The sequence below is a fragment of the Siniperca chuatsi genome, linkage group LG17 (genome assembly GCF_020085105.1).
Source record: "Siniperca chuatsi isolate FFG_IHB_CAS linkage group LG17, ASM2008510v1, whole genome shotgun sequence".
NCBI lineage: Eukaryota > Metazoa > Chordata > Actinopteri > Centrarchiformes > Sinipercidae > Siniperca > Siniperca chuatsi.
In genome coordinates, this window is record NC_058058.1 from 28,106,689 (window position 1) to 28,134,513 (window position 27,825).

At 43.9% G+C, this 27,825-nt stretch overlaps 1 protein-coding gene across 4 annotated transcripts in view; it reads right to left on the reverse strand.

Annotated features, from left to right (window-relative positions):
• The window catches only part of arhgef1a (Rho guanine nucleotide exchange factor (GEF) 1a), a 126,337-nt gene that overhangs the window by 50,185 nt on the left and 48,327 nt on the right, over positions 1-27,825 (reverse strand). For all 4 annotated transcript variants that reach the window (XM_044170512.1, XM_044170511.1, XM_044170510.1 and 1 more), the window contains 6 exons: positions 26,374-26,517; positions 25,869-26,119; positions 25,416-25,541; positions 17,117-17,234; positions 16,350-16,426; positions 8,468-8,639 (listed from right to left, as the gene is read on the reverse strand). In XM_044170512.1, the coding sequence (XP_044026447.1) occupies positions 8,468-8,639; positions 16,350-16,426; positions 17,117-17,234; positions 25,416-25,541; positions 25,869-26,119; positions 26,374-26,517 (888 nt within the window). The remainder of the gene's footprint in view (positions 1-8,467; positions 8,640-16,349; positions 16,427-17,116; positions 17,235-25,415; positions 25,542-25,868; positions 26,120-26,373; positions 26,518-27,825) is intronic.

The window sequence follows — 27,825 nt, forward strand, 5'->3', positions numbered from 1 at the left end:
AGGCTGAGGGGAATCCAAAGTCCAAGGGATAGTCCCTTCAGAAGGTGATGTGGTCGGGTTGAATCTCATAGTATGTTTGAGACCAGACAGTGATTGAACTGGGGGAGTGTGGCTTTATAGTGTGGGGTTGGTGATTGGTGGCAGGTGTGTGATCAGTACTCAGGTGAGTGAGATCTGTTGATTGAAGTGGGTGGAGCTGGTGGTGTCTGTGTTGGCTCCCTGACAAAATGTTTCCTGGACGAAAGGCCTTTTTATTAGAAAGTTTTGAAGATGCTACCAAAGATCCTCATGGGTATTTAATCATCGATCTCACACCCAGCTGATCAGGATGGAGTAGGTTTTTATGTTCACACGTGATAAAGGGTAGAGAGCGTTGGGTGAGGTGGGGTGAGTTGCACTGGATTGTGAAATCAACCTATCCCCCAGAATGTTGCATCGGTTAAAAATTGTATTTAGAGGATAATTGAGACCCACTACTGCGTCATTGGCCAGGTTTTATCCATCGGCGTTGGTAATTTTCACGCGAAAATGAATCAAAGTATCATTCAGATCCATGTATTTTTCTCCATTACCCGGGGATAAAAAATTCAGCAGGACCTCCGTCAGTAATGGCTGACAAAGGCAGGACTTCTGTGCATAGCTTTTCATCAATAGAAAGTTAAGTCATGGGTGCTGAATCTGGCCTCTAAATCAATAAGCTGCACTACTAAATCGATGTGGTTGCTGGAGCTCATGTTATTTTTAAATACATCGAGACTGGCATTTGTGGGTAGGACAATGTAGAACCCTTCTCCTGAAATTTGGTCCATGTTGTAATGATTACGATTCGATGTACCTCTCTCTCTCTCTCTCTCTCAAAACCTAACATGGCAGCGGTGGATGGCCGCCCACCATTCCTTCCACTTGAAACGCTTTGTCTTTACCAACCTTGACTTTTGCAACTCTGCTTCATAAAACGTGCCTTGGATAGGTTATTCGTCATAATCTTTCAGTTCGTACAAAGGGGGTTTGCGAGGTATGCGTTTGGTTACTGAAAACAATTCATTGGTATAACTCCTCTCAGTTAGGATATTCTCACCAAATCTCCCTCTTTAAAATTTGTCTTTAATTTGTTTTTGTCGCGTATGGGAACTGTGCCATATAGGTTTTCAAACACTTCAGACTTTTTCTGACATCACCTGCATAGGCGTCTTTTTGATACTGTTATGATAACCGTTATTGTAGCTCATTCCTCCAATATGATAAATATCATCGTGTAATGTTCTCAATTCATTCCAGGTATTCAGATACATGTTGTTTTGTACACAATAACTCACAACTTTACAAATAAAGTGTAAAGAGTAAACAGATGAGACATTTTCATGCATGAATCTTTACTCATCTCTTTTATGATTTTACAAAAGGTATCAGACACTGAGCATTTGTTTACTGCTAGCAATGTGTTGCTTACAATCTGATCCCAGCTTTCAAGATTTCGAACAACATCCAAAATCTTTTCTAGTCTAGCAACTTCGTCTCTAAAGAAAAAAAACATTGTTATCCACAACATGGGTGACTGATTTTAATCACCTGATCTAAAACATTGATTAACTGATTAACAATTACCCATTTTTTGAATCACTCAATTCCCTTCCAAAAATCTGCAACATAGTTCATCAGCTCAATCTTTTTCTTGTCTTCACCGATCAGCGCGTCGTACATCTTTTCCATTTTCTCTTCGATGCGTCTTGTCATTTTGAGGTTATGAAGAAAGGCATCAGAAGCGCCGTGGACCCTGTATGCAGACACACAGATATGGTGTGCCTGAAGCACCCATTGAATGGCTCTGATAAAACGATCTGTCCAAAGCCATTTCGTCAACTCATTGTAGTGCCATAGGAAGAAATAATCCGGCATCTCAAACAGACATTCGTGTTGTAGCTGACACGAGTGATCAATTTGACAGCCATTACAGATTTAAGATCTGTATGCGGTCAGAAACTTGCTCAACAGGCAAACCACCACGGCTCTCACCATGTTCAGAAATAGGTCAGAGAGCACCCTGTCAGGTTTGTCCTCTTTCTTTGGAGAGGGGGATGGTGAGGTGCTTGGAGCTGAGGAAACCGAAGAAGAAGAAGAGGGCCAGTCGGCAGAGGGAGATGGTGTAGGAGGAGGTAGAGTCCAGTCAGGGGTCCCCGGCGGTGAAGGTGGGGGTGCCGTATCGAGAGTAGGGCTCCCGATGTGCGGTGGTGCTGCTGCTTCAGGAACCGTATCAAGCTCCTGCGCGCTGCTGCAGGGTTCTCCTCTGGGATCGCATCCATGGTCCTCCTCCTCTGTGGGATAGGCTGACAGCAAGGTGATGAAGAAGGGATCGTTGCATTCCCACCCTCCTCTCGGTGCCTGCACCAGCAGCCAGGTTCTTGATGCATAGCAAAACAGGTTGGTCGTATCCTAAGAGGTGTCTCGGCCTCTGATGGTGCTGCCCCAGGGGTCGCGATGGTATCCGGGCTCCTGGGTCGCAGGAAACAAGGGAGAGACGTGGCAGATTCCTTTCCTTCATTTGTTCTGGGTTGCTTGCTTTGAAGTTGTTTAAAACCAGCAGACCAGTCCATTGATGTGAGCATTGCTTTTGGAGCGAGGGGTCCAAATGTTTCTCCTTTCTCCATCTGGTAAAAACAAAGCTTGTTGACTTCATAGTTGAACACATATCCCCACACACCTCCATTTTCTAAAACCCATTCTTCCTGAAGCGCATTGGGGGGAGGCGTCTGGATCCGACTCAAATACACCCCCCGGTGCGCCCCCCGGTGTTGCGTTTTGATAACTCGTGACAGGCGTCTGGCTGATCATCTTCAACTGATTCATCTTGTTTGATGTTTCAGACCAGAAATATTCTGCTTTTATTTATTTTTCCTCCTAACCAATTTTCCCATTGGCTAACCCTAATCCCACATGCCGTGCTCCCATTAGTTCACACAAACTCCACCTACTCACCCACATTCTTCCAATTAATTCACACCTCACTCTGCACCAGACAGACAACAGAGAAGGACCTATCTTTTTCTCCTGAAAGATTAGATTTTGCAGATGGTAAGTTGTAAATTATTTATTTTTTCATATTATTTAATTTACAGGGTTTTTTCATTCCCATGCCTACTTTGCTCTCATTGGCTCCTACTAACCACGCCTGGTTCACTTCCATTGGCTCTTGCTAACCATGCTCATTGGTCCACGCATAGCACCATCCACTTCTGGAGGGAGGGAGGGTCAAGAGGTCAAGGGGGCCGAGTTTAATTCATGTTTAAGGTCACTACCCGTCGCTTTCTCTAGTGCTCACTCTCTCTAGTCTTCTGACCACTCAAAGCGCTTCACACTACATATCACATTCATCCCATTCACACATATCCATACACTGATGGCAGGTGCCAACTGCTCATCAGAACAAAAACTAACTCCTCAGTCACACACATAACGATGGTACAGCCCTCGAGAGCAATTTGGGGTTCAGTGTCTTGCCCAAGGACACTTCGACATGTGAGCATCTCATTAATGCGTTTCTAACTCTACATATTCTATCTCCAAGAGCTTTGTGCTTTCTCGTCTCTCTCCTCCAGTTGCTTTCAGCAGCCTTTTCTGCCTCCGGAGCTGTAGAGACTGGATTACTAGACTATGATTGTGGGCCACCTAATGCTCCCATGTTCCTGTTCAACAACCGCTAATACAAATAATAATATTAACATTATTATTATCATCATCATAATCATTATCATTATCATCATCACTAGTATGATAGTTTTAGTTTAGTTTATGGTAAATGGTAAATGGACTGTACTTATATAGCGCCTTTCTAGTCTTTTCCAACTGCTCAAAGCGCTTCAACAACAAATCACATTCATCCCATTCGCACACATTCAACTGCTCATCAGTTCAAAGAAAGTAACTCATTCACACACTCACACACCGAAGGGTGTGGGGGTGTTTTGCCTAAGGACACTTCAACATGTGGGCTGGGGGAAGCCAGGATCAAACCGCTGACCTTCCAATTGGTGGCCACAGGACCACAGGTGACACCTATGTTGTCTCAGCTGCCCAGCACCACAGAGACTTAGCTTCCCAGTGCCAGAGTCTCACCTACCCAGCACTGCACCACAGAGCTGCCAACAGCCCTGTCAGGTTCCCAGTCAGTTGCCCGGCTGACACCTGCTCTTGGTTCCCAGTTGGCGGCCGGCTGACACCTGCTCCTGGTTCCCAGCTGGTGCCCAGCCAACATCTATTCCTCCTGAGCTGCAACGGTCACCGGTCCTAAGTTGCTGTTTCAAGTCTGAAAGAAACCTGCTCCAGTTTGTGCAACATCTGTGTTCTAACAAAACAAAAAATCAGAACCAAAATTCTTTCCCGTCTGGCTCAACCACATGACCAGCTAACAGCAGCACGCCAAAGCCACTCTTCTTCATTTCAAGGACTGGTAACATAATAACTGGGCATAGTATAGCGTAATAGTGTACATGGCTAAGCATGTATTGATTTCTTTGTCTGAGATTTATTGTGGTGATGTGCTTCCCCCGTTAGGATTTGGTAGCCATATGCTAAGTTGATGTTAGTTAACCTTATGCTTCACACAGAGATAGTCTTTGCATGCTAACTAACACCGATCACACACACACATACTCCGATTTGGCCTTTAAAACACAACCAGTGAGAGGAAAGTTCAAGTTCACGCTACAAATGTTTCTTTTGTTCTGACCACGTGTTCATGATCGTGCACATGAGACTTATCGAGGCAGAACAAAGGAAGAGACACACGTTCTTTCTGGTGCAGAAAGATGTGTGCACCCTCTCTCTCTCTCTCTCTCTCTCTCTCTCTCTCACACACACACACACACACACTTGTGTTCTTTAGTTAATACAGTTTAGTTAGACTTCAAATGATGTTATTTGGTTTTATTATCTTTTAATAAATGCTTGTGGATAATTATTTTTTTTATGTTGCACACAAGTGAATCATTCACCAACCTCTTCTATGTAACTCCAAATCTTTCAACCTACCAGTTATTAATTGTCATTTTGGTTATAGCTATTAATTTAATTATTAATCAGACTTCCAAATGAGTAGTTTAGTATATTTTATGAGACTGAATCAATTAATTGGCTATCATTTTCTCTTCTTTAAGAATGGTACCCTTGGGGAACTTTATTCATTAAAGTTATTATTTATGATTATCTTTGATAATTCTCATAATCAATTGATTGCACCTACACAATTTGGTGGCCCCTTAAATCATTGTAATTCCCAAAAACTGTAACAAACTCTGAATTCAACAAACATCTGACAAATGCTGCAATTGCATTTCCAGTTACAACCCAGCAAAGTGGTTGTGGGAGAAGATCTCTTCACCCTGCTGCCTGCCGGGCCGAGCTGCCCATGGGACTGATTGCACCCCAAAAACCCAAGAGCTCAGGGTGGCCCACGCGAAACCTTTCCCCAGGCCAGCTGAACTACCAGGTAACAACAATGTTTTCCTGGTTTTGGGGATGATGCTATAGCCTAAGAGTGATTAGGAAGTGTTAGGTTAGAATTAAGGTCTCCCATCAATATAGAAACGATCTTGGATTGTTGAAGGTATTTCCCTTTTGCTTCCCAACAATCTCTCTCAGCTGCTGAATGGTTCGTTAAGTCTATTTAACTAATTAACGTTAAAGTTCTCAACAATTTGGTGGCCTCCTTTTTGCCCACAAGTTAATTCATCTTGCCAATATATCATTTACTGCTTGATCTGGTATATGGTGGTCCTCATTAATTCATTGATTGCCTACCACTGTATTCATTGATTCATTCATCATTGAATTTCAGAATCAGAAATACTTTATTGATCCCAGAGGGGAAACTCTTTTGTTACAGCTGCTCATTATCACGTCAATGCACACAGGAATAGAAGTACTTAGCAAATCAAAATATAATATACTATAATACAGGTAAGATAAATTATGTACAAAGTGGATAAGTATAAAAGCTAAAATAAGTGTAAGTACCAAAGTGGATATAGAGGTTGATAGGTTGATAAGTATGTACGGTATAATAATACAATGTAATAATATAAGTAAAAAGTAGTAGTGCAATAACGAGTACTGTCAAGTGTGCCTGTCTTTACTGCGCATGCGCCAGCGTTCATGCTGCCTATTGCCACAGCGCCGTCTCGTTGTCTTACTTTTTCCAACTTTTAGCTTTCCTTTTTCTTCCAAACTTGAGTAACTTGTGTGTAAGTATAATTTTAGTCTACGCTCTTTATGAAAATGAGAGTAGAAACTCGGTCAGGGCACCACTGCAGATCGCGCTGGGATATCCTGGTGTAGCCATGTCTCTGAGAGGCACATCAAACTACACTCGCGGAACTCCGCGGGCAAACTTGCCGTTAGCTTGTCCATTTTATTCGCCAGTGATCTCATGTTGCCCATGATGAGAGAAGGCAGACACGGCTTAAATCTCTTGTTCTTAAGTCTCTTTTCGTTCCACCTCTGCATCTTCGGTGTGTCCTCCTCCAGATCTCAGTGGGGATATTGGTTGTCCTGGGCGCCATGCTGCTAGGCTTCAGCGTGATCAGCTGTTCCCTGGTGTAAACTATGCGGCCCTGACCGAGTAGCAGGAGAAGAAGTTTCACAGCGAAAAAAAATACCAAAACACTTTCTACTCTCATTTTGCGTAAAGAGCGTAGTTTAAATTATACTTACACACAAATTACTCAGATTTTGAAGAAAAAGGAAAGCTACAAGTTGGAAAAAGTAAGATGACGAGACAGAGCTACGGCATGTTGGTGCATGCGCGCTACACTTATTCATTATAATACAAATTTGAATATGTGGTTTGTGTGTATGAATAATTACAGTCACTGTTTAAGATGCAAGAACTTATGCAACTTCTTTTCCCTTTTTGAAGGGTGGCCCCTGAGGTGAATGTAATGCAAGTTAAATTCCGTTACTCAGTAGTTCATAAGTTGAGCTACAATTTCCATCAGTGCAACACCAGTCATGTCACACTTATCACTCCTTTGATCGGGTTCTTTTCAGCTACATTACTTGCTGCGTCAAAAGTGCTTTACATCTTTGGAGTTCCTGCTGAAGTTCACTTTGCTGTTACCTGCGAGATGGTTGAGTCCTCTTTGAGCTTATTATCCGTTTACCTTTGTATTTTCAGTTGATTAAGATTCAGTTTTGTTTTGTTTTGTTTTGGATAATAGTTTTTTTTCAGCAATAATAGATAACATCACTCACTACATGATGATTTACATGATGAGATTATAGTAGGTGGATAGCAGCAGCCTGTGGTGTATGGTATAAGTTGTTAGGACCAGACATTGCCGGCAGCCATGGTGATAGAGTTGCAGTCTGCTGCCGCTTAATCCAAACACTGAACATTGACCTCGACAGGCAGCAGCCACAATAGTAATTGCTTGCTGACTGAAGGAACCTTCAGTTATGTGCTGATTACTAAACAGAGTAATTTCCTAGATGTAAGTGTAAATGTTCTTTATCTGTGTTTTCTATATGTTTATATGTGTTTATGGAAAGAAAATAAAATATTGTTCAAATTTAAGGAACAGTTTTATTCATTAGCACTGTTGTTGTTAGTCAGTACCAGTAAGTTGCCAGCTGGTGTCAGTGTTGCTAGGTGGACAGCACATGTGCAGGGATAGACACAGGGAAGTCTCCTGTGGTTTAATCAGACAATGAGAATCTCTGAGATGGAAGCAGAAAATACTGTGTAGAGATTGGTAACCTAAAATACTATTCACATTTTTCAGGTGAGCCGGTGATATTAGTTAGGTGTACTGAAATTGCACAATGTTAATGACTTCTTTTAATAACACTGTGTTGCTCACTGTGTGTTAGCGACTGTGTCAACAATATTAATTTAGCAGCTATTACGGGGCCTGTACACACAACTGTTGCAGTAGTAGCTTGGGGAGGTAGCCATTACAATAACCACTTGTGAAAGGGAGCCTGTGACTGTAGTGGTCTTTCCAGGAGCCAATAGTGATTGTCAACCTTAAGTACTATTTTCATTCATTAAATGTGTAGCACCAGATTGAGCCTACAAGGTATTGTTCTGTGTGGCTCTACATGGCCAAGGTGGCGGCGTGTGCACAACGTGAGGCTGAGCGTATCTCCAGCTCATTCAAAAGATCGCCAAGACATCGGAGGGCATCAACTGGCTGGAAGTGCTCGCAGGTGGTGTTGAGATTGTAAACAAAGGCGGGGGAAGAGAGGAGGGCACCCCCCGTATTCATAGCTACCCCTCGCAGTTATGTACAGTGTTTCCTCTATACGTGTGTACATTAGTCTGCACTTTACTGCATTTTGCACTTGGTTACATGCTAAACTGCCTTTTGTTGTCTCAGTACTTGTACTCAATGCAACGACAATAAAGTTGAATCTAATCTAAAAAAAATAAAATCATTGTAAGTTCACACAGACATTTCACAGGGTTGTGTACCTTTGAGCCGGGATCCTGGAGTTTTCCAGAAAAGGGTCCCTTCATGGATAAGTCTCCGGCGGAGCAACTCTCCAGGCTTGAAAAGTCCACCATCCCTTACTCTGGCCTCAGCACGTGGGTCCAGCTTGGACTGGATCTCTTGCAGCCGCTGTGTTTTCTCCATGTCCTCCATCTGCCAACCAGGATAAAAGTAATCTTCGCTTTGGAATCCAAAAGAGTATTAATGAACATGAATGAACTTAATTAATATGATTCAATTTAAATGTAATATAGTAGGAGACCTTACAAATAAACTGGTGCAGAATTTATCATCTTAAACTGCATGGGAATCCAGTAATTTTCCAAGATTTGAAAGTTTAATATGATACAACAACTTTTTATAATGTTACACCAATCCAATATACTGAATCGGTACTGCCCTTAGTAAAGGGATGTGGTGTGGATTGATATAATTAAATACTTTTTCGTTTTTTTTTAAAAAGATTTTTGTGTAGTTACACGGTATGTGTCCTAGATCACTAGGTTACCAGTACACCTTTAAGTAAAAAAGCTTTTATTGCAATGTATTTAGTAAACTCAGTCTGAGTCTCAGTCATCCATACATTCTGCCCATCATTGGATTCAAATCCAGTTCATTCTAACTGTAAGGAGACAGTGCTAACCACTAATACGCATATACATATATACATAAATGCATACATACATATATATATACACACACATACATATACACACATATATATACACATATACATCTATACATATATACACATACATATATACATATATGTATGTATGTATATCAATATATATATATATATATATATATATATATATATATATATATATATATACACACATATATACATACATACATATATATACATATACATATATATATATATATATATATACACACATATATACATACACACATATCAGAATCAGAAATACTTTATTGATCCCTGAAGGGAAACTCTTTGTTATAGCAGCTTGCCTTTACATCAGTGCACACAGGAGAAAGTTCTAGCAAAAAATATAATACAATACATTATAAAAACACTATAAAAACAGGTCAGAAAATAAATTAAGTACCAGGTGGGTATAAGTATAAGATAAAATAAGTGTGAGGTACCAAGTGGGTTTACCGGTTGATGATGATACTACAGTATAATAATACAATGTAATAATATAAGTAATAAGTAGTGGTGCATGTACTGTCGAGTTAAGTGTAGCTTATTGAGATTATTAAGATATTGCACAGCAGTAATGGAGGTATATAATATCAATATCCATAAATAGGAAAAACTAACATAGGAAAACTAAATATTGCACCGGAGTAGTACACAGAATATTGCACAATTATTCAAGTTTGGCAGAGATGTAATGATCAATGTCCAGTTTAGTGACCTAGGGTCATACAGACTAACCCTTAGAGGGAGGAGTTAAAGAGTTTGATGGCCACAGGCAGGAATGACTTCCTGTGGCGCTCTGTGGTGCTTTTTGGTGGGATGAGTCTTCCACTGAAGGTGCTCCTTTGTTTGACCAGCACGTCATGGAGTGGGTGGGAGACACTGTCCAAGACGGAGTGTAGTTTAGTCAGCATCCTCCTCTCTGACACCACCGCCAGAGCGTCCAGCTCCACCCCCACAATGTCACTGGCCTTACGGATCAGTTTGTTGAGTCTGTTGGCGTCCGCTACCTTTAACCTGCTGCCCCAGCATGCGACAGCATACAGGATAGCACTGGCCACCACAGACTCATAAAACATCTTCAGCATTGTCCGGCAGATGTTGAAGGACCTCAGCCTCCTCAGAAAATAGACTCTTACCCTTCCTGTAAAGAGCTTGCGTGTTCTTGGTCCAGTCCAGTTTGTTATCCAAGTGTACTCCCTGGTACTTGTAATCCTCTACAATGTCCACACTGACAACCTGGATGGAAACCGGGGTCACTGGTTCCTTGGCCCTCCGTAGATCCACAACCAGTTCCTTAGACTTTGTCGCATTGAGCTGCAGATGGTTCTGCTCACAACATGAGACAAAGTTCCCCACCACAGCCCTGTACTCAGACTCCTCACCACCGCTGATACATCCCACCACAGCAGAGTCATCAGAAAACTTCTGAAGGTGGCAGGACTCTGTGTGGTAGCTGAAGTCCGTGGTGTAGATGGTGAAGGGAGAGAGGACAGTCCCCTGAGGGGCCCCAGTGTTGCTGACCACGCTGTCCGACACACAGTGCTGCGGGCGCACGTGCTGTGGTCTGCCAGTCAGATAGTCCACAATCCAGGACACAAAGGTGCCCCCTTCTCAGAGGGCATCCACATGCATTGCTGCCAGCTTCTCACCCAGCAGGGCAGGCCGGATGGTGTTGAAAGCACTGGAGAAGTAAAAAAACATGATCCTCACTGTGCTTGCTGGCTTGTCCAGGTGGGTGTGGATGCAGTTAAGCAGGAAGATGATGGCGTCCTCAACTCCCAGTCGGGGCTGGTAAGCGAACTAAAGGGGGTTCAGCCTTGATTGAGTGGAGTTTCATCAGCTGTCCTCTCACCTGGTCAGCAGTCAGGCATACAGCAGAAGTTACAGGTGGGGGATGGGGGGAGTCATTAGTGTGAAGAGGGCTGTTAGCCTGATGGGTAGGGGGGAGCAGAGTACTCAGAGGAGTCTGAGGGCCGACAGCAGCTGAGTTAGATCGAGGATGAGCAGGAGCCGGTGTGTCGAATCTGTTAAAGAACAGATTAAGTTCGTTGGCCCTTTCCAAGCTGCCTTCAACTCCTCTGCTGCCAGTCGGTCTGAAGCCAGTGACGGTCTTCATGCCGCTCCAGACCTCTCTCATGTTGTTCTGCTGGAGTTTCCGCTCCAGCTTCCTCCTGTACTTCTCCTTGGCCTCCCTGATTTTCACCTTCAGGTCGGCCTGGATTACCCTCATCTCCTCCCTATTACCATCAGTAAAGGCCCTCCTCTTGGCATTCAGGATGTCCTTGATGTCCTTTGTTACCCAGGGTTTGTTATTTGGATAACAATGGACCATCTTAGTTGGGACATTGCAGTCCACACAGAAGTTAATGTAAGCAGAGATGCACTCAGTTAGCCCGTCAATATCCTCTCCATGAGGCTCACGGAGTGCATCCCAGTTTGTCACCTCAAAACATTCCTGCAGTGTCTCGCAGGCCTCCCCTGACCATCTCCTCACTGTTCTAGTGGTCGCGGGCTGCCTTTTAACCAGAGGCACATAGCAGGGTTTAAGGTAAACCAGGTTGTGGTCTGACCTACCCAAGGGTGGAGGGGGGAAGAGCTGTATGCATCCTTAACGTTAGCATACAGCAGGTCCAGTGTCCTCTCCTCTCTAGTAGGACAACTCACATACTGGGTGAAATTATTCAGTGTTGTTGAAACACTGACATGGTTGAAGTCACCCGAGATTAATATGAGTGCACTCGGGTGTTAAGTCTGTAGTTGTGCTATGGCGGTGTGAATGGCGTTGCACGCCGATGCCGGGTTAGCAGAGGGGGAATGTAAACAGCCACAACAATGGCATGTGAAAATTCACGTGGCAGATAATATGGCCGGAGTCCCACAGCTAACAGTTCAATGTCCGGGCTACAGATACTCTGCTTGATAGTAACATGACCAGGGTTACACCATCTGTTGTTAACCAGAACAGCAAGCCCGCCACCTTTCCGCTTACCGCTCCCGGTGTGATCCCTGTCGGCACGAACAGTCTGAAAGCCGTCGATGGAAACGTTATGGTCCGGGATATCCTGGTGTAGCCATGTCTCAGAGAAGCACATCAAACTACACTCACGGAACTCCGTCTGACTCAGGGCTAACGCCGTTAGCTCGTCCATTTTATTCGCCAGCGATCTCACATTTCCCATTACGAGAGAAGGCAGACAGCTTAAATCTCTTATTCTTAAGTCTCTTTTGTCTCGCTCGTCCCTCCTTTGTTCCACCTCTGCATCCTCGGTGTGTCCTCCTCCAGATCTCAGTGGGGACATCGGTTGTCCTGGACGCCATGCCGCTCGGCTTCAGCATGATCAGCTGTTCCCTGGTGTAAACAATGCGGCCAAACAGCTTATCTGCAGCGGTGCCCCGACCGAGTAGCAGAAGAAGAAGTTCCACGGCGAAAAAAAATTACCAAAACACTTTCTACCCTCATTTTCGTAAAGAGCGTAGTTTAAACTATACACACAAGTAACTATATATATATATATATATGCCGTAGCCGTAGCAATATATTATATATATATATATATATATATATATATATAAACTATATATTATATATATATATAAACTTTGTCCTTCACCCTCCGCGGGTGGTCTCGTCCTTCGAGCTCGGGTCCTCTACCAGAGGCCTGGGAGCTTGAGGGTCCTGCGCAGTATCTTTGCTGTTCCCAGTACTGCACTCTTCTGGACCGAGATGTCTGGTGTTCTTCCAGGGATCTGCTGTAGCCACCCTCCAGTTTGGGGTCACTGCCCCGAGTGCTCCGATGACCACGGGTACCACTGTTGCCTTCACCTTCCAGGCCTTCTCCAGCTCTTCTCTGAGCCCTTGGTACTTCTCTAATTTCTCATGTTCCTTTTTCCTGATGTTGCCATCACTTGGTATTGCCACGTCAACCACAACGGCTTTCCTCTGCTGTTTGTCAACCACCACGATGTCAGGCTGGTTCGCCATTACCATTCTGTCAGTCTGGATCTGGAAGTCCCACAGGATCTTGGCTCGGTCATTCTCTACCACCTTTGGAGGTGTTTCCCACTTTGACCTCGGGGTTTCCAGTCCATACTCAGTGCAGATGTTCCTGTACACTATGCCAGCTACTTGGTTATGGCGCTCCATGTATGCTTTTCCTGCCAGCATCTTACACCCTGCAGTTATGTGCTGGATTGTCTCAGGGGCCTCTTTGCACAGCCTACACCTTGGGTCTTGTCTGGTGTGGTAGATCTGGGCCTCTATTGCTCTGGTGCTCAGGGCCTGCTCCTGTGCAGCCATGATGAGTGCCTCTGTGCTGTCCTTCAATCCAGCCCGCTCTAGCCATTGGTAGGACTTCTTGATATCAGCCACTTCAGTTATGTTCCGGTGGTACATCCCGTGTAGGGGTTTGTCCTCCCATGATGGTCCTTCTTCCAGCACGTCTTCCTCTGTTCCCCATTGCCTGAGACATTCCCTGAGCCTGTCATCTGTTGGGGCCTTATCTTGGATGTACTTGTGGATCTTGGATGTTTCATCCTGGATAGTGGCTCTCACACTCACTAGTCCACGGCTGCCTTCCTTACGGCTAGCGTACAGTCTCAGGGTGCTGGATTTGGGATGGAACCCTCCATGCATGGTGAGGAGCTTTCGCGTCTTAACGTCTGTGGTCTGTATCTCTTCCTTTGGCCACCTTATTATTCCCACAGGGTATCTGATCACTGGTAGGGCGTAGCTGTTTATTGCCTGGGCCTTGTTCTTGCCATTGAGCTGACTTCTTAGGACTTGCCTTACTCGTTGGAGGTATTTGGCCGTTGCCGTCTTCCTTGTTGCCTCTTCGAGGTTGCCATTTGCCTGTGGTATTCCAAGGTACTTGTAACCGTCCTCAATGTCTGCTATTGTTCCTTCTGGGAGTGAGACCCCTTCTGTGTGGACTACCTTCCTCTCTTTGTCACCATTCGACTGCACTTCTCAAGCCCGAATGACATCCCAATGTCAGAGCTGTAGATCCTGGTGGTGTGGATCAGTGAGTCGATGTCCCGCCGCTCTTAGCGTATAGCTTGATGTCATCCATGTAGAGGAGGTGACTGATGGTGGCCCCGTTCCTGAGTCGGTATCCATAGCCAGTCTTGTTGATTATTTGGCTGAGGGGGTTCAGTCCTATGCAGAACAGCAGTGGGGACAGAGCATCTCCTTGGTATATGCCACATTTGATGGATACTTGTGCAAGTGGCTTGCCATTGGCCTCAAGGGTGGTTTTCCTCATCGAGTTCGCAATGAAGTGTCTTAGAGTCCTGTTGATGTTGTACATCTCTAAGCATTCAGTGATCCATGTGTGCGGCATTGAGTCATATGCTTTCTTGTAATCAATCCAGGCAGTGCACAGGTTGGTGTGTCGGGCTCTGCAGTCTTGGGTGACTGTTCTGTCAACCAGGAGTTGGTGTTTGGCTCCTCTGCCAATGCCCTTCTGCGCTTTGCTCATGTATTGATCCATGTGTCCACTTATCTTAGCCGCGATGATGCCTGACATGAGCTTCCATGTTGTGGAGAGACAGGTTATTGGCCGATAGTTGGATGGGACTGTACCCTTTGCGGGATCCTTCAGGATCAGGATTGTGCACCCTTCGGTAAGCCATTCAGGTGCGTCCCCATCTCTTAGCAGCTGGTTCATTTGTGCTGCTAGGCGCTCATGGAGTGCAGTGAGATTCTTTAACCAGTAGGTGTGGATCCTGTCAGGGCCTGGTGCTGTCCAGTTCTTCATACCTGAGACTCTTTCTTGGATGTCTGCCGCTGTGATGGTGACTGGATTCTGTTCAGGGAGGTTGCTGTGGTCCTTTCTCAGGGCGGCCAGCCACCGTGCATCGCTGTTGTGTGATGCCTCCCTTTCCCATATACTTTTCCAGTACTGTTCCGTTTCCGGCCTTGGTGGGTCTGCTCTGCTGTTATTACCCTGCCATTGAGCGTACACTTTCGCAGGTTGAGTTGCGAACAGCTGGTTTATTCTTCTGGCTTCATTATCTCTCGTGTATCTCTTTAGGCGGCTAGCCAAGGCTTGGAGTCTTTGTTTGGCAGTTTCGAGTGCTTCAGGTATGGGCATCTGGTTGTACTTCTTGGGTACTTGCTTTCTCATTGCACCTCTCTCAGCCTCTGTCAGTTGGCTCACTTCTCTCCGGGCCTCCTTGATTGTTGCCTCCAACCTTCGTTTCCATGGTGGGTATTGTCTCTCATGGTTCCCATGGTTGCTCTTGTAGCCAAGCATCTCTAGGATCACTGCTGCTGAGGCGTATATCAGCTCATTGGTTTCAGTGATGGTTGTGGTAGGGATCACTCTCAATGCTGCATTCACATCTTCTAGGAGACTTTCTGATGGTACTTCACTTAGCCGTTGTAGTTGGCGTCGGGGTTGCCTTGTATTCATCCTCGCCATGATCTTATCTTTCAGGTCAGTCGCTGCCTCGTTCAGCGTGATTTCTCTTGGGGCTTCGTACCCAATCTCTGGTTGGGGAGCTGCTGGTTGCTCCCCTCTGACCTGTAGTCCTGGCTCCCCCTTGCCGTAGCATTTGTGTTGTACCTCGTCAATCTCAAGTTGTGATAGCAGTTGTACTAGCATATATATATACACACACACACACACACATATACAGTGGTGTGAAAAAGTCTTCTCCCCCTTCCTGATTTCTTATTTTTTTGCATGTTTGTCACACTTAAATGTGTAAAGTAAACACAAAATGCAGTTTTTAAATGAAGGTTGTTATTATTAAGGGAAAACAAAATCCAAACCTACAAGGCTTTGTGTGAAAAAGTGATTGCCTCACCTGTTAAAACATAACTTAACTGTGGTTTTTCTAGCCACACCCAAGCCTGATTACTGCTACACCCATTGTCAATCAAGAAATCACTTAAATAGGACCTGCCTGACAAAGTGAAGTAGACCAAAAGATCATCACATGCCGAGAGCCAAAGAAATTCAGGAACAAATGAGAAAGAAAGTAATTTAGATCTATCAGTCTGGAAAAGGCCAGCGAACCACAGTGAGAGCCATTATCCACAAATGGCAAAAACATGGAACAGTGGTCAACTTTCCCAGGAGTGGCCAGCTGACCAAAATTACCCCAAGAGCACAGAGATGACTCATCCGAGGTCACAAAAGACCCCACGACATCTCTTCTCGTCTCAAAAAGCATTTTGGTACCTGTTGGTCTATTGAACTAAGAAGTTCTCTGATCATCAAGAGAGCCTGGGCCAGAGAGGAAGCTTCTTCTTCATCATCTAGAAGAGAAAAAAATAGGATTATTGTAGAAGAACAAGAACCTAAGGCAACAGACACAATGTAGACAGAATATTATTTAGCCACCAATATCCATCAATCATTAACCTGCTTATAGAACAACATATCTCCTCAATGAATTTACCATTGCTTTTAGAGTTGGTTGGTGAGAGTTGCTCATAATATACCAAACTAAATTCTAACTGCAGTAAAGCTATTTCCTTTCATATAGGTGCAGCAGCACTATGTGTACAAGCTTTGGGTAGGGAAGTAGAATATAAAGGTCTAGTGATTGATCATTATCCTCTTGGCCATAAGAGGAGTTATGAGACATTAAATGTATCATACCTTTTTAAAAAATGGTACCAATCATAGCAGTGCAGGAGGAAAATGGCTGACTAAATGGCTTCTCCGTGTAGGAAAATAGAATTGTTGTCTGGATGGTGCAAAGTGCAGAGATGTGAATACTCCACAAATGTACTGCCCAAGGCTATTTGTGGATATACTGAATGTCCTGTTATGTCATGTTTTCTGTGCACAGGCCTATTGTTGCCTGGTTTTACTTTGTTGCATTAATGTAGACCTGTAAGTATGTGCAAATGTGTTCTTATTTTATTTTGCAGTGAAATACTATAGTACCATATAAAAAAACATGGACTGATAATAATGCCATTGTGACTGGGGTAATTCACCGCTGGTGTTGTCCAGAATGCGCTGGATAAGTACAGGATACTTGGAGATCCGCTGAGTCACCAACAAGATGCACTCCTGAACACCATGGCAGCGTAGCAAAGGTCCTCGACTCACCCTCTATCCAGAGACAGAGAGAGACACACACACTGACAAAATTATCCTGGCTGTCATTTTATTTTCATTTTGTTTGAAAGTCACCTTTGAGGATTCTGTTTATGAACAGAAATAAGTTAGACAAATGAAATGGAAAGCAAGATAACAATGAAGAGAGATTTAAAATCTTTAAGACTTGCCTATCTGGCTTCAATATAAAAAAAACTACTTTTTTATATTGCTACTACAAGTTCTTAAAATTACTTCTATGATTTTTCCTGCCGTCACTTTGCCAGTCGCTAATTCTTCTTCTATTATCCCCCTGGTCTGCAGTATCCCTCCATGTTGCCTGCCTTCAGCCATGGTCTTACTTCCACACCCACCTTCCAGGTACCAGCTTCCCAGCATACAGTATATAACTGCCTGCAACACTGAGTGTTTAGAGTAAGTATGGGTTTCACTGATTCCACCCACAAGACTATGGCTGCCCATTCACCAGCATGACAATTCTACTCCATTGCGTGTGGCCTGCTGGAGAGTCCATCCATTAGCAAGTCCAGCTGCTCGCTGCCCAGGTTCAGCCCCCTGGCCCACCGGCTCTGCCATGCCACCCTCTGTGACTCTAACAAAGGAAATCTCAGCCATGAAATACAGACAATTAAATGCCCACCCAGAGAGGAGAACATTCTGAATCACTGTTACACAACAATAAACAGTGCCTATCATGACATCCCCCCGTACTGCGCTGGGACACTATGACCACGTCGTGGTCCATCTGATTCCTGCATACGGGCACAAATTAAAGCTGTCTAAACATGTTAAAGCTATGGGACTTTGAGCATGCTTGGACTGTAATGAGTTTTCAAGATTGCTACCAACAATCTGGATCAGTTCACAGAGGGTGTGACGTGCTACATCATCTATGTGAGGACTGCTGTACACCATCATGCACCAAAGTGAGTTATAACAATGACAAACCCTGGTTCACAGCCAAACTCAGATACTTAAGGTACTACTTAAATGCAAGAAGCATCCAGGAGTTGGAATAGGAACAGGTTCAAAGAGTCAAAGTACAGGTTTAGCAAGGCAGTGAGAGAAGCTAAATTATTGTATTCTGAGAAACTTCAACACACCAGTTCTCAATGACTGGTTCTGTCTGGAATGGTGGTGATGAGTCTGCCTACAGGTGGGAGATTGACCATCTGGTGGCCTGGTGCAGTCAGAACAACGTGGAACTCAATGCTCTAAAGACAGTGGAGATGGTAGTGGATTACAGAAAAAACCCAGGTGATTGGCTATAATCTGCCATCCCTCCAAGACTTGTACTCATCTAGGACCCTGAGGCATGCAGCAAAGATTGTGGCCAACCCCTCCCAAAAACTGTTTGCAGTACATCCCCTCAGCAGGAGGGTGCAGCCCATCAGGACCAAAACCTCACTCCACAAGAACAGTTTCCTTCATGTCCCCCCCACCCCCTTCCTGCACAAAATTGTACAGCCCTTTCATATTGTTCATATTGTTTTTATTTTAAAAAATCCTATTTTATTGTCTATTTTATATTTATGCTTCTTCACTTGCAGTACTTGCTTTCATCTTTCTTTGTATTTTCTACTTACTATGTTTATTGTTATGCTCATGAGCTGAGCACGGAGCAGGATGCCCTCATCACCCTAACTGTATCGACAACCACCTGCGGGAGTGAAGAAGGGAAAAGGACCTCTTTTTTCCAGACCACCTCCACTTTCAGGTATTCAAGTGGGGAAATGCCTCCTGCCTGCCACCCAGTGGTCAGCCACACCTTAGCCTCCCTTAGCCCTTCTATGGCTGGATATGTACAATAGCAATAGAAGTGACTATTCAACTCTGATAACTGTTCACCATCTATGCAGTCCGTGTATGGATTAACACAGGCCTTAAATGCAGTTCCATTCCATCTCTAACAACAATATCCTGCACCTCTCTACAAGAAACAGCGTACCACGGTGTACTCGTTAAGCAGGTGTATGCAAGTCTTGGAACAATACCAGCAAAGTTTGTGATCCTGGCTTGAACTTGGTTTCTCCTGAGTGTGGAACTCGCCATCTATTCAATTTTATTTATATAGTGCCAATTCAGAAAACATCTTATCTCATTGCACTTTTCCTATAGAGCAGGTCTAGATCCCACCATGAGCAAGCACTTGGAGAGAATTCCATGAGAGTAGCTGCACCAAAATTAGCTCCTGAATACATTTCAAACTTGCACCTAAAAAAGTGGGACATTTTGCAAAATTACCTTCAAATAATCTTCAGAAAGGACTCCAAAGAAGAGGTCACTGCTTTAATCAACAAGAGGAAAATCATCTTTGGATATATTTTTAAATCAAAACAATTGGCTCCTGTTTCTCTTTGATATACCTACACCACGACAACCACAACACTGCTAATACAACTATGTCCTAATGGCCAACAGTCAAGCTAGCTAGCAACTGTTAACTGTTACTGTTAAGGACAAACTGCAATGAGGAAGCTAAGAGGTACCTTATAAAGACAAGAAGAAAAATGAAAGGATCCTTGTTGGTAACATTAATATACAGTGGTGTGGAAAAAGTGTTTGCCCCCTTCCTGATTTCCTATTTTTTTGCATGTTTGTCACACTTAAATGTTTCAAATCATCAAACAAATTTAAATAATTAGTCAACTACAACACAAAATAAGCACACACAAAATGCTGTTTTTAAATGAAGGTTGTTATTATTAAGGGAAAACAAAAACCAAACCTACATGGTCCTGTGTGAAAAAGTGATTGCCCCTATACCTAATAACTGGTTGGACCACCCTTAGAAGCAACAATCAATCACAATCAAGCATTTGCAAGAACTTGCAATGAGTCTTTTATAGCACTGTCGAGGAATTTTGGCCCACTCATCTTTGCAGAATTGTTGTAATTCAGCCACATTGGTGGGTTTTTGCGCATGAACTGCCTTTTTAAGGTCATGCTACAGCATCTCAATATGATTCAGGTAAGGACTTTGACTAGGCCACTCCAAAGTCTTCATTTTGTTCTTCTTCAGCCATTCAGACATGGACTTGCTGGTGTGTTTTGGATCATTATCCTGCTGCAGAACCCAAGTTCGCTTCAGCTTGATGTCACGAACAGATGGCCGGACATTCTCCTTCAGGAGTTTTGGTAGACAGCAGAATTCATGGTTCCATTTATCACAGCAAGGTCCTGAAGCAGCACAGAGTATTTTCCCAAAAGTCTTGGGGATTTTCTGGCAAAAATGAGACGAGCCTTAATGTTCTTTTTGCTCAGCAGTGGTTTTCGTCTAACTCTGCCACGCTGGCCATTTTTGCCCAGTCTCTTTCTTATGGTGGAGTAATGAACACTGACCTTAACTGAGGCAAGTGAGGCCTGCAGTTCTTTGGATGTTGTCGTGGGGTCTTTTGTGACCTCCTGGATAAGTCATCGCTTCGCTCTTGGGGTAATTTTGGTCGGCCGGCCACTCTTGGGAAGGTTCACCACTGTCCCATGTTTTTGCAATTTGTGGATAATGGCTCTCACTGTGGTTCACTGGAGTCCCAAAGCTTTAGAAATGGCTTTATAACCTTTTCCACAATGATAGATCTCAATTACTTTCTTTCTTATTTGTTCCTGAATTTCTTTGGATCTGGGCATGTCGTCTAGCTTTTGAAGATCTTTTAGTCTACTTCACTTTGTGAGGCAGGTCCTATTTAAGTGATTTCTTGATTGAGAACAGGTGTGGCAGTAATCAGGCCTGGGTGTGGCTAGAGAAATTGAACTCAGGAGTAATAAACCACAGTTATCTTTTAACAGGTGGGACAATCACTTTTTCACACAGGGCAATGTAGGTTTGGATTTTGTTTTCCATTAATAATAACAACCTTCATTTAAAAACTGCATTTTGAATTTACTTGTGTTATCTTTGACTAATATTTAAATTTGTTTGATGTTCTGAAACATTTAAGTGTGAAAAACTTAAAAAATAAATTAAAAAAATAAGAAATCAGGAAGGGGGCAAACACTTTTTCACAGCACTGTATCTGGTAAACGGTACATGGTTTTTGCCAGTGTTCATAGGACAGAAAAGGTAGCAAAGTAAATAGTTAGCCTAGCTACCCATGGAGTAAACAAGTCGCCATGGAAACCGATCAGAAGGCAGCACAGCACAGCACAGCTCCCAGAGTAGAGAGCAAGGAGATTTTAATACCCTGCTAAATGTAAAAGTGGAACAGCTAGGGAGAAACACCAGGAGAAGATACCCTGTGAAAACCTAGAGGTCCTCTTCACTGACTACACCCAACAAAAAGAAGTAAGGAAGAACAACCACATATTCCTTACTTAGTCAATCTACATCTGGTAAGATACTCTATGCAGCAACAATGCACATGTATGAACACCCTGACAAGGATGACCCTTTGCTTACCATCATATACTACACCAAAGGAAAGGTCATGGTCCAAGGGAATGAAGCTCACCTGGAGTCCTTTCAAGAGGAATTTCCCCTATTGAAAGCTGAGATGGACACGAAGAGGATCAATGTCCCCCTCTGACAGTGAAGATGATGAGAGCCCCATTAGGGAACCCCACCACCTTGTCAATCTCTACTCCTCCCACACTTGCCAGTGTCACCAAGCTGGGCTTTGCTGAATTCAAAGAGTTGACCCAAGTCAGGCTGTCTGACCACCCAGACAACTCTCTACAACAGCTTAAGGAGGACCTCCAGCAGCTAAAGAGAGACAACCAGGCCTTGGCATCTGACCTCCCAGGAAAGTCTAGAGGCACTCAAACAAGAGAACAGTGTGCTACGTGCTCAGTTAGCCAAAGTGAACAAATAGGAGAAAGGAGCTTCACCAGGCAAGTCCAACACCTGACAGACCAACTCTCATCAGTCCCCAAAATGACAAGCACTGAGACTCTTCCTGCCAGTGTCTCAAACCCCTGCCTTGTCTCTGTCCCTCCCTGTCTGTTCTGCACTCAGCCCAACAACACCCTGGTACCTGCTGATACATCCACACAGCCAGCTGCCAACACCCTGCTCTGCCCATCCCAGCTTCCTTCCACTCAGCCTGAAGAGGAAGCCCTACAGGTGGTCCTTCTGGCCGACTCAAACGGGAAATTCCAGGACACAAACAAGCTTTTTCCTGGTAAGAAAGTGTTATCTAAATGCTACAGCACCACAGGCCAGGCAATGAAGCTTCTGAAAAAAGAGACCCTCAAAAGCCCTCAATGCCTGGTGAGCCACACAGGAACAAATTACCTACACAGCCTTCATAAAGACACTGCTGAGGCAGTGAGGAAGATGGCGGAGCAAGCCAGTAGGGAGATCCCTGACACCCGCATTGTAGTCTCCACCCTACTGCTTAGTCGTAGGTGACTGCTGATGTCATCTACGACATTAATATGGAGATCAGAAGAGGATGTGCCACCTTACCCAACGTCCACCTGGCCCTCCACCCAACCATTGGCACCTGGGACCTCTATGATGGACTCCATCTACACAGAGAGCAGGTGAAGATATTTGCAAAGACCCTCAAAGACACGGCCCTGGAACACAATGCCCCCACTCCCTCCTCTACTAGCAGCTTTGGAGAACATCCCAGACCTACACTTCCCCATCACCATCCCAGGATCATCCTATGAGAAGACACGCACCCACAACCTCACCACTTTGAAGCACAGCCACAAAAGGTTACCTCCCCCTTAGCCCCTGCCCACCAACCACCTCTACAACATCAACAGCAGAGATATGTGGCAGTACCTGCCCCTTGTCCCCCTACCCACCCACTGCACCAGAGCCATACTGCAGAAGCTACCCCCAGACCCCCTCCCCACTGACAGCAGAGGACCTATGCTGCAATTGTAGCCCAGCCTACTGCCACAGTCCCTCTCCCTGCTAACTCTGAACTGGGAGACATCAGGGAGATGCTGCACACCCTGTGCACCCGGCTTCTGTTCAGTTAAGACATACTCAGAACGGCTTCTCATTTGAGAAACCAAATGATAGCAATAGTAGTAGTCAGTACAATGAGAAAATAGTACATGCCTCCATGTAATCCAGGCTCACTGTGAACGACACTCGATTCTTTTGCTGTCTAAAAAAGATGATAATAAAACATCATTAACTTACATTACATTAACTTCTGTGTGGACTGCAATGTCCCAACTAAGATGGTCCATTATTATCCAAATAACAAACCGTGGGTAACAAAGGACATCAAAGACATCCTCAAAGCCAAGAGGAGGGCCTTTACTGATAGTAATAGGGAGTAGGTGAGGGAAATCCAGGCTAACCTAAAAGGTGAATATCAGGGAGGCCAAGGAGAAGTACAGGAGGAAGCTGGAGTGGAGAGAGAGATCTGGAGCGGCATGAAGAGCATCACTGGCTTCAGACCAACTGGCAGCATAGGAGCTGAAGGCAGCTTGGACAGTGCCAACAAACTTAATCTGTTCTTTAACAGATTCGACACACCGGCTCCTGCTCATCCCCCCCCCTCAACTCAGCTGCTGTCAGCCCTCAGACTCCTCTGAGTCCACTGCTCCCCCCTCCTCCATCTTCCTGGGAGAGTCCTACTCCCCCCTCAACTGGCTATCGAGCTATCAGCCCTCTCCAGACTGACAACCCCCACGCCTGTAACCTCTGCTGTATGCCTGACTGCTGACCAGGTGAGAGGACAGATGAAACTCCAGTCAAACAAATCTGCAGGCCCTGATGGCGTTTGCCCCGCCTTGCTAAAAGCCTGTGCCCCCCGAGTCCTTCAACATGAGCCTGAGTCTTCAAATGGTCCCTGTTCTGTGGAAGACATCTTGCCTCATTCCTTCCAAGTTTTCTGATGACTCTGCTGTGGTGGGATGTATCAGCAGTGGTGATGAAACTGAGTACAGGGCTGTGGTGGGTAACTTTGTCTCATGGTGTGAGCGGAACCATCTACAGCTCAATGTGACAAAGTCTAAGGAGCTGGTTTTAGACCTACGCAGGGCCAAGGCACCAGTGACCCTGGTTTCCATCCAGGGGGTCAGTGTGGACATTGTACAGGATTACCTGGGAGTACACATGGAGAATAAACTTTACAGGAAGGGCCAGAGCCACCTCTATTTTCTGAGGAGGCTGAGGTCCTTCAACATCTGCTGGACAATGCTGAGGATGTTTTATGAGTCTGTGGTGGCCAGTGCTATCCTGTTGCATGTGGGGGCAGCAGGTTGACTCTCTGGCAGTGGTGTCAGAGGAGGATGCTGGCCAAACTACATGCCATCTTGGACATACTTATCAACCTCTAAATCCACTTGGGTACTTACACTTATTTTAGCTTTTATACTTTATATCCACTTGTACTTAACTTATCTTACCTGTATTATAGTGTATTATATTTTGATTAGCTTAGTAATTCTATTCCTTCTATTCTCAAGTGTGCATTGATGTGATAGTGAGCAGCTGTAACAAAAGAGTTTCCCGGGGATCAATAAAGTATTTCTGATTCTGATTCCTGCAGTCCCACCCAGGGGACAAAGGTCTTGGGAACCCTCAGCACCTTCAGTAGACACACACCCCCTTCGTCTCACACACAGACACACACACACAAACAGACAGACAGACATAGATGCATACTGCAACACCACTCCCACTGTGTTGGAGGCTGTCCTGGCCAACCTCAGCAGGCAATTGACTGACATGGGAGGATCGTCAGCTGATTAAACCCCATGTGTTCAATCCTGTCTCTCCCTTCCTACAGATGGCATCCACCCTGCAGTTTCTTTTGGTTTCCACCTTCAACACACATCCATGCACTGCTTTCATTGTTGATGTTGTTGACCTACACACTCCACTGTTCATTTGAGTTAACCTTTGTTTTAATATATTATTCTTGTTTTAAGTATAACCTTTGGCTGGACTCCTTTCTTGTCACAGTCCTTGAGCCTGTTTGTGACAATACACATGCACACACTCAAGTGTGTGTGTGTGTGTGTGTGTGTGTGTGTGTGTGTGTAAAAGGGTATTTTCTTCTGTAACCAACTAACACATTTTGGTCAAAACACAGACTAAAATCAAATCAAAATCAGGTGCTAAAATTAAAACTCCATACAGTTCACATTCTGTATATAAACTCTAAATTCACTTTTGTTTTAATTCTAATCTTACTTTTTTCCCCTCATTTGTAATGCACCGCATGCCGTGTATTTTGATGTGTTTTTAATTTTCCGTCTCACCCGTATGAAGCACTGGAACCTCTTATCTCTGGCCAGTAGTTCCTTATACAATTTGACAGCCTTCAAGTGGCGGCTACAGAACTCAGCGTAGGTCTTCCGCATGTCATCTGCACACTGGCCTGAGAACTGGCAGAAGAACACACACACAAGTTGTTTTGTCTGTGTGTGAACGTGAGAGGGAGAAAACTCATGCTTATATTTTAAGGAAAGTGTGGAGAAAGAGGCACTGTTCAGAGCTGGTTTCCCAGATTTAGATAAATATTTGCGGTACAATTATTGTGTGTGTGTGTGGGGGGGACTCTAGTCTTTAATGTACACTTCTGCTAAACCATAGAATTACACAAAATTACTTTACGTTTTTACCATATAAAGTTACATTTTGGTTCCAGTTCTGTTTCACTGTGCCAGTAAGAAGGGGGTATCTGTTGGTCTGTGAGAATGCACGGCAGTCACCTGCTCTAGTAGTATGTCTCCCAGCTGGTGAATGGTGAAGTTGCGGCTGGATCCAGTCTGCATGCTGCTGCTGCGCCGCAGGAGAAGTTGTGCCAGGAAATGGGAATGCATCCTGGTCAGCTGGTCCAGGCAGGGGAACATGGCATGCACAGTGCTGGGATCAAGCTCAAGTTCCTCCAACATGCCTTGCCGGAACACCCTTTCCATGATATGCAGTGTTCGCATGTGGTGCAGCTCTGTCTGAATCAGCTCTGAAAAGGACACATACCCACATCACACACACATCAAAATCACATAGACTATAGCAGTCTACAGTGCACACAATAAGAAGAATTGCACTGGTATTTTTTAAATACAATTTTAATGATGTCTAGCTACAGTAAATAGTATGTATGTAGTATTATAATCTAGGTACTGTATATTCAGCAATACATTGAATGTCTGTTCTATGGGGGAGAAGGAGGTCAATAATCTACTGCTGAAAAATGGATGATGTTCTTGTCACCATAGATGACATCCTGCCTCTTGATGACATTTTTGCGGTGTGTCTGCAAGTAACTGCTGTCCACTGCCATGCTCCATGAGTCAGCCTTAAAATCCTGGCCCTCAAACTCCATCTCCTCCAGTACTGAAGTGTAGTAGGGGTCTCCTAAACAAGAGAAAACCATCAGCATAAAAGATCACAGACTGAAAATGTATTCGAAAGCTCTACTACTACAGCTACAGTTGGTAGCTAAACTACCAACTGTGAAGAGACAACTAAAAAAAACAAATCAGAATCAGAAATACTTTATTGATCCCCAAGAGGAAACTCTTTTGTTACAGCAAAACAAGGTCAGCAGATAAAGCTTTAAGTTCAATTGAAATTACATTTAATCATCCCCATTTGCAGTCAAAATCATGTTAAAGTGAATAGAAAATGTCTTTGGAGATGTGTCAAAAATGCTCCTTTAGTCTCCAACCCTGTGAGTGGGTGGACCAGTGTACATGTTTGATTCACAGCTTAGCTGGCAGGGGTACTCAAACCAGTGGTGGAATGTAATTTACTCAAGTACTGTACAAAAGTTCAGGTTCTTGTACTTCAGTATTTTTCATTTTATACTACTTTATACTTCTACCCCACTACATTTCTGAGGTAAATATTGTACTTTTTACTCCACTACATTTAGTTGATACTTATCATTAGTAGTTACTTTTCAGATTAAGATTTTTACATGCAAAAAATATGATGATCTTAAAAATATGATGCAGTACTACAATCAACTACCCAGTAGTATATATAGTAAAGTACTTAGAATTGCCTTCTCATTGACAAACTACATTAACATGCCGCTTACATGTATTCATCAGTAATAATATACGGTAATTTAGTAAATATACTTTAACAACACTGAAAGGAGCCATTATACATGCATAATGAGTACTTTTACTTTTGATACATGAAGTACAGTTTACTAATAATACTTCTGTGCTTTTAGATTTTGAATTCAGGACTTTAACCTATCATGGAGTATTTTTAGACACTGGTATTTCTACAGCCATTTCACCTTGGTCACTTCAGATTGTTATTGTAAGTGTCTGACAACAGTATGGATAGGATCCCTACAGAGACAGACCTTTTTTGTTAATTTGTTAATTAATTGTTTGTAATAAAATAACCTATTTGATCAATCTGCTATTGTGTGATAAACAAATTGCTAGTAGCAGTTTGACACATGTACCATGATACTTTTGAAAGGATGATCAAGTTAGCTTGTGTATTCCACTTGTCATCCACTGTCCTTTAAAGCATTAGTAATGCACTGGAAAATGCAATAAAACTGAACTGAGGTGTCTGCAGTCTTGTGAGTACCTAATTGTAGAATTGTGTGTGCACATTGCTTTCCATTCTTTTAAATTAATTTATGTGCAGAACAGAAACAGATTTATAGTGTAATACCTTTTGTTGTGACACTGG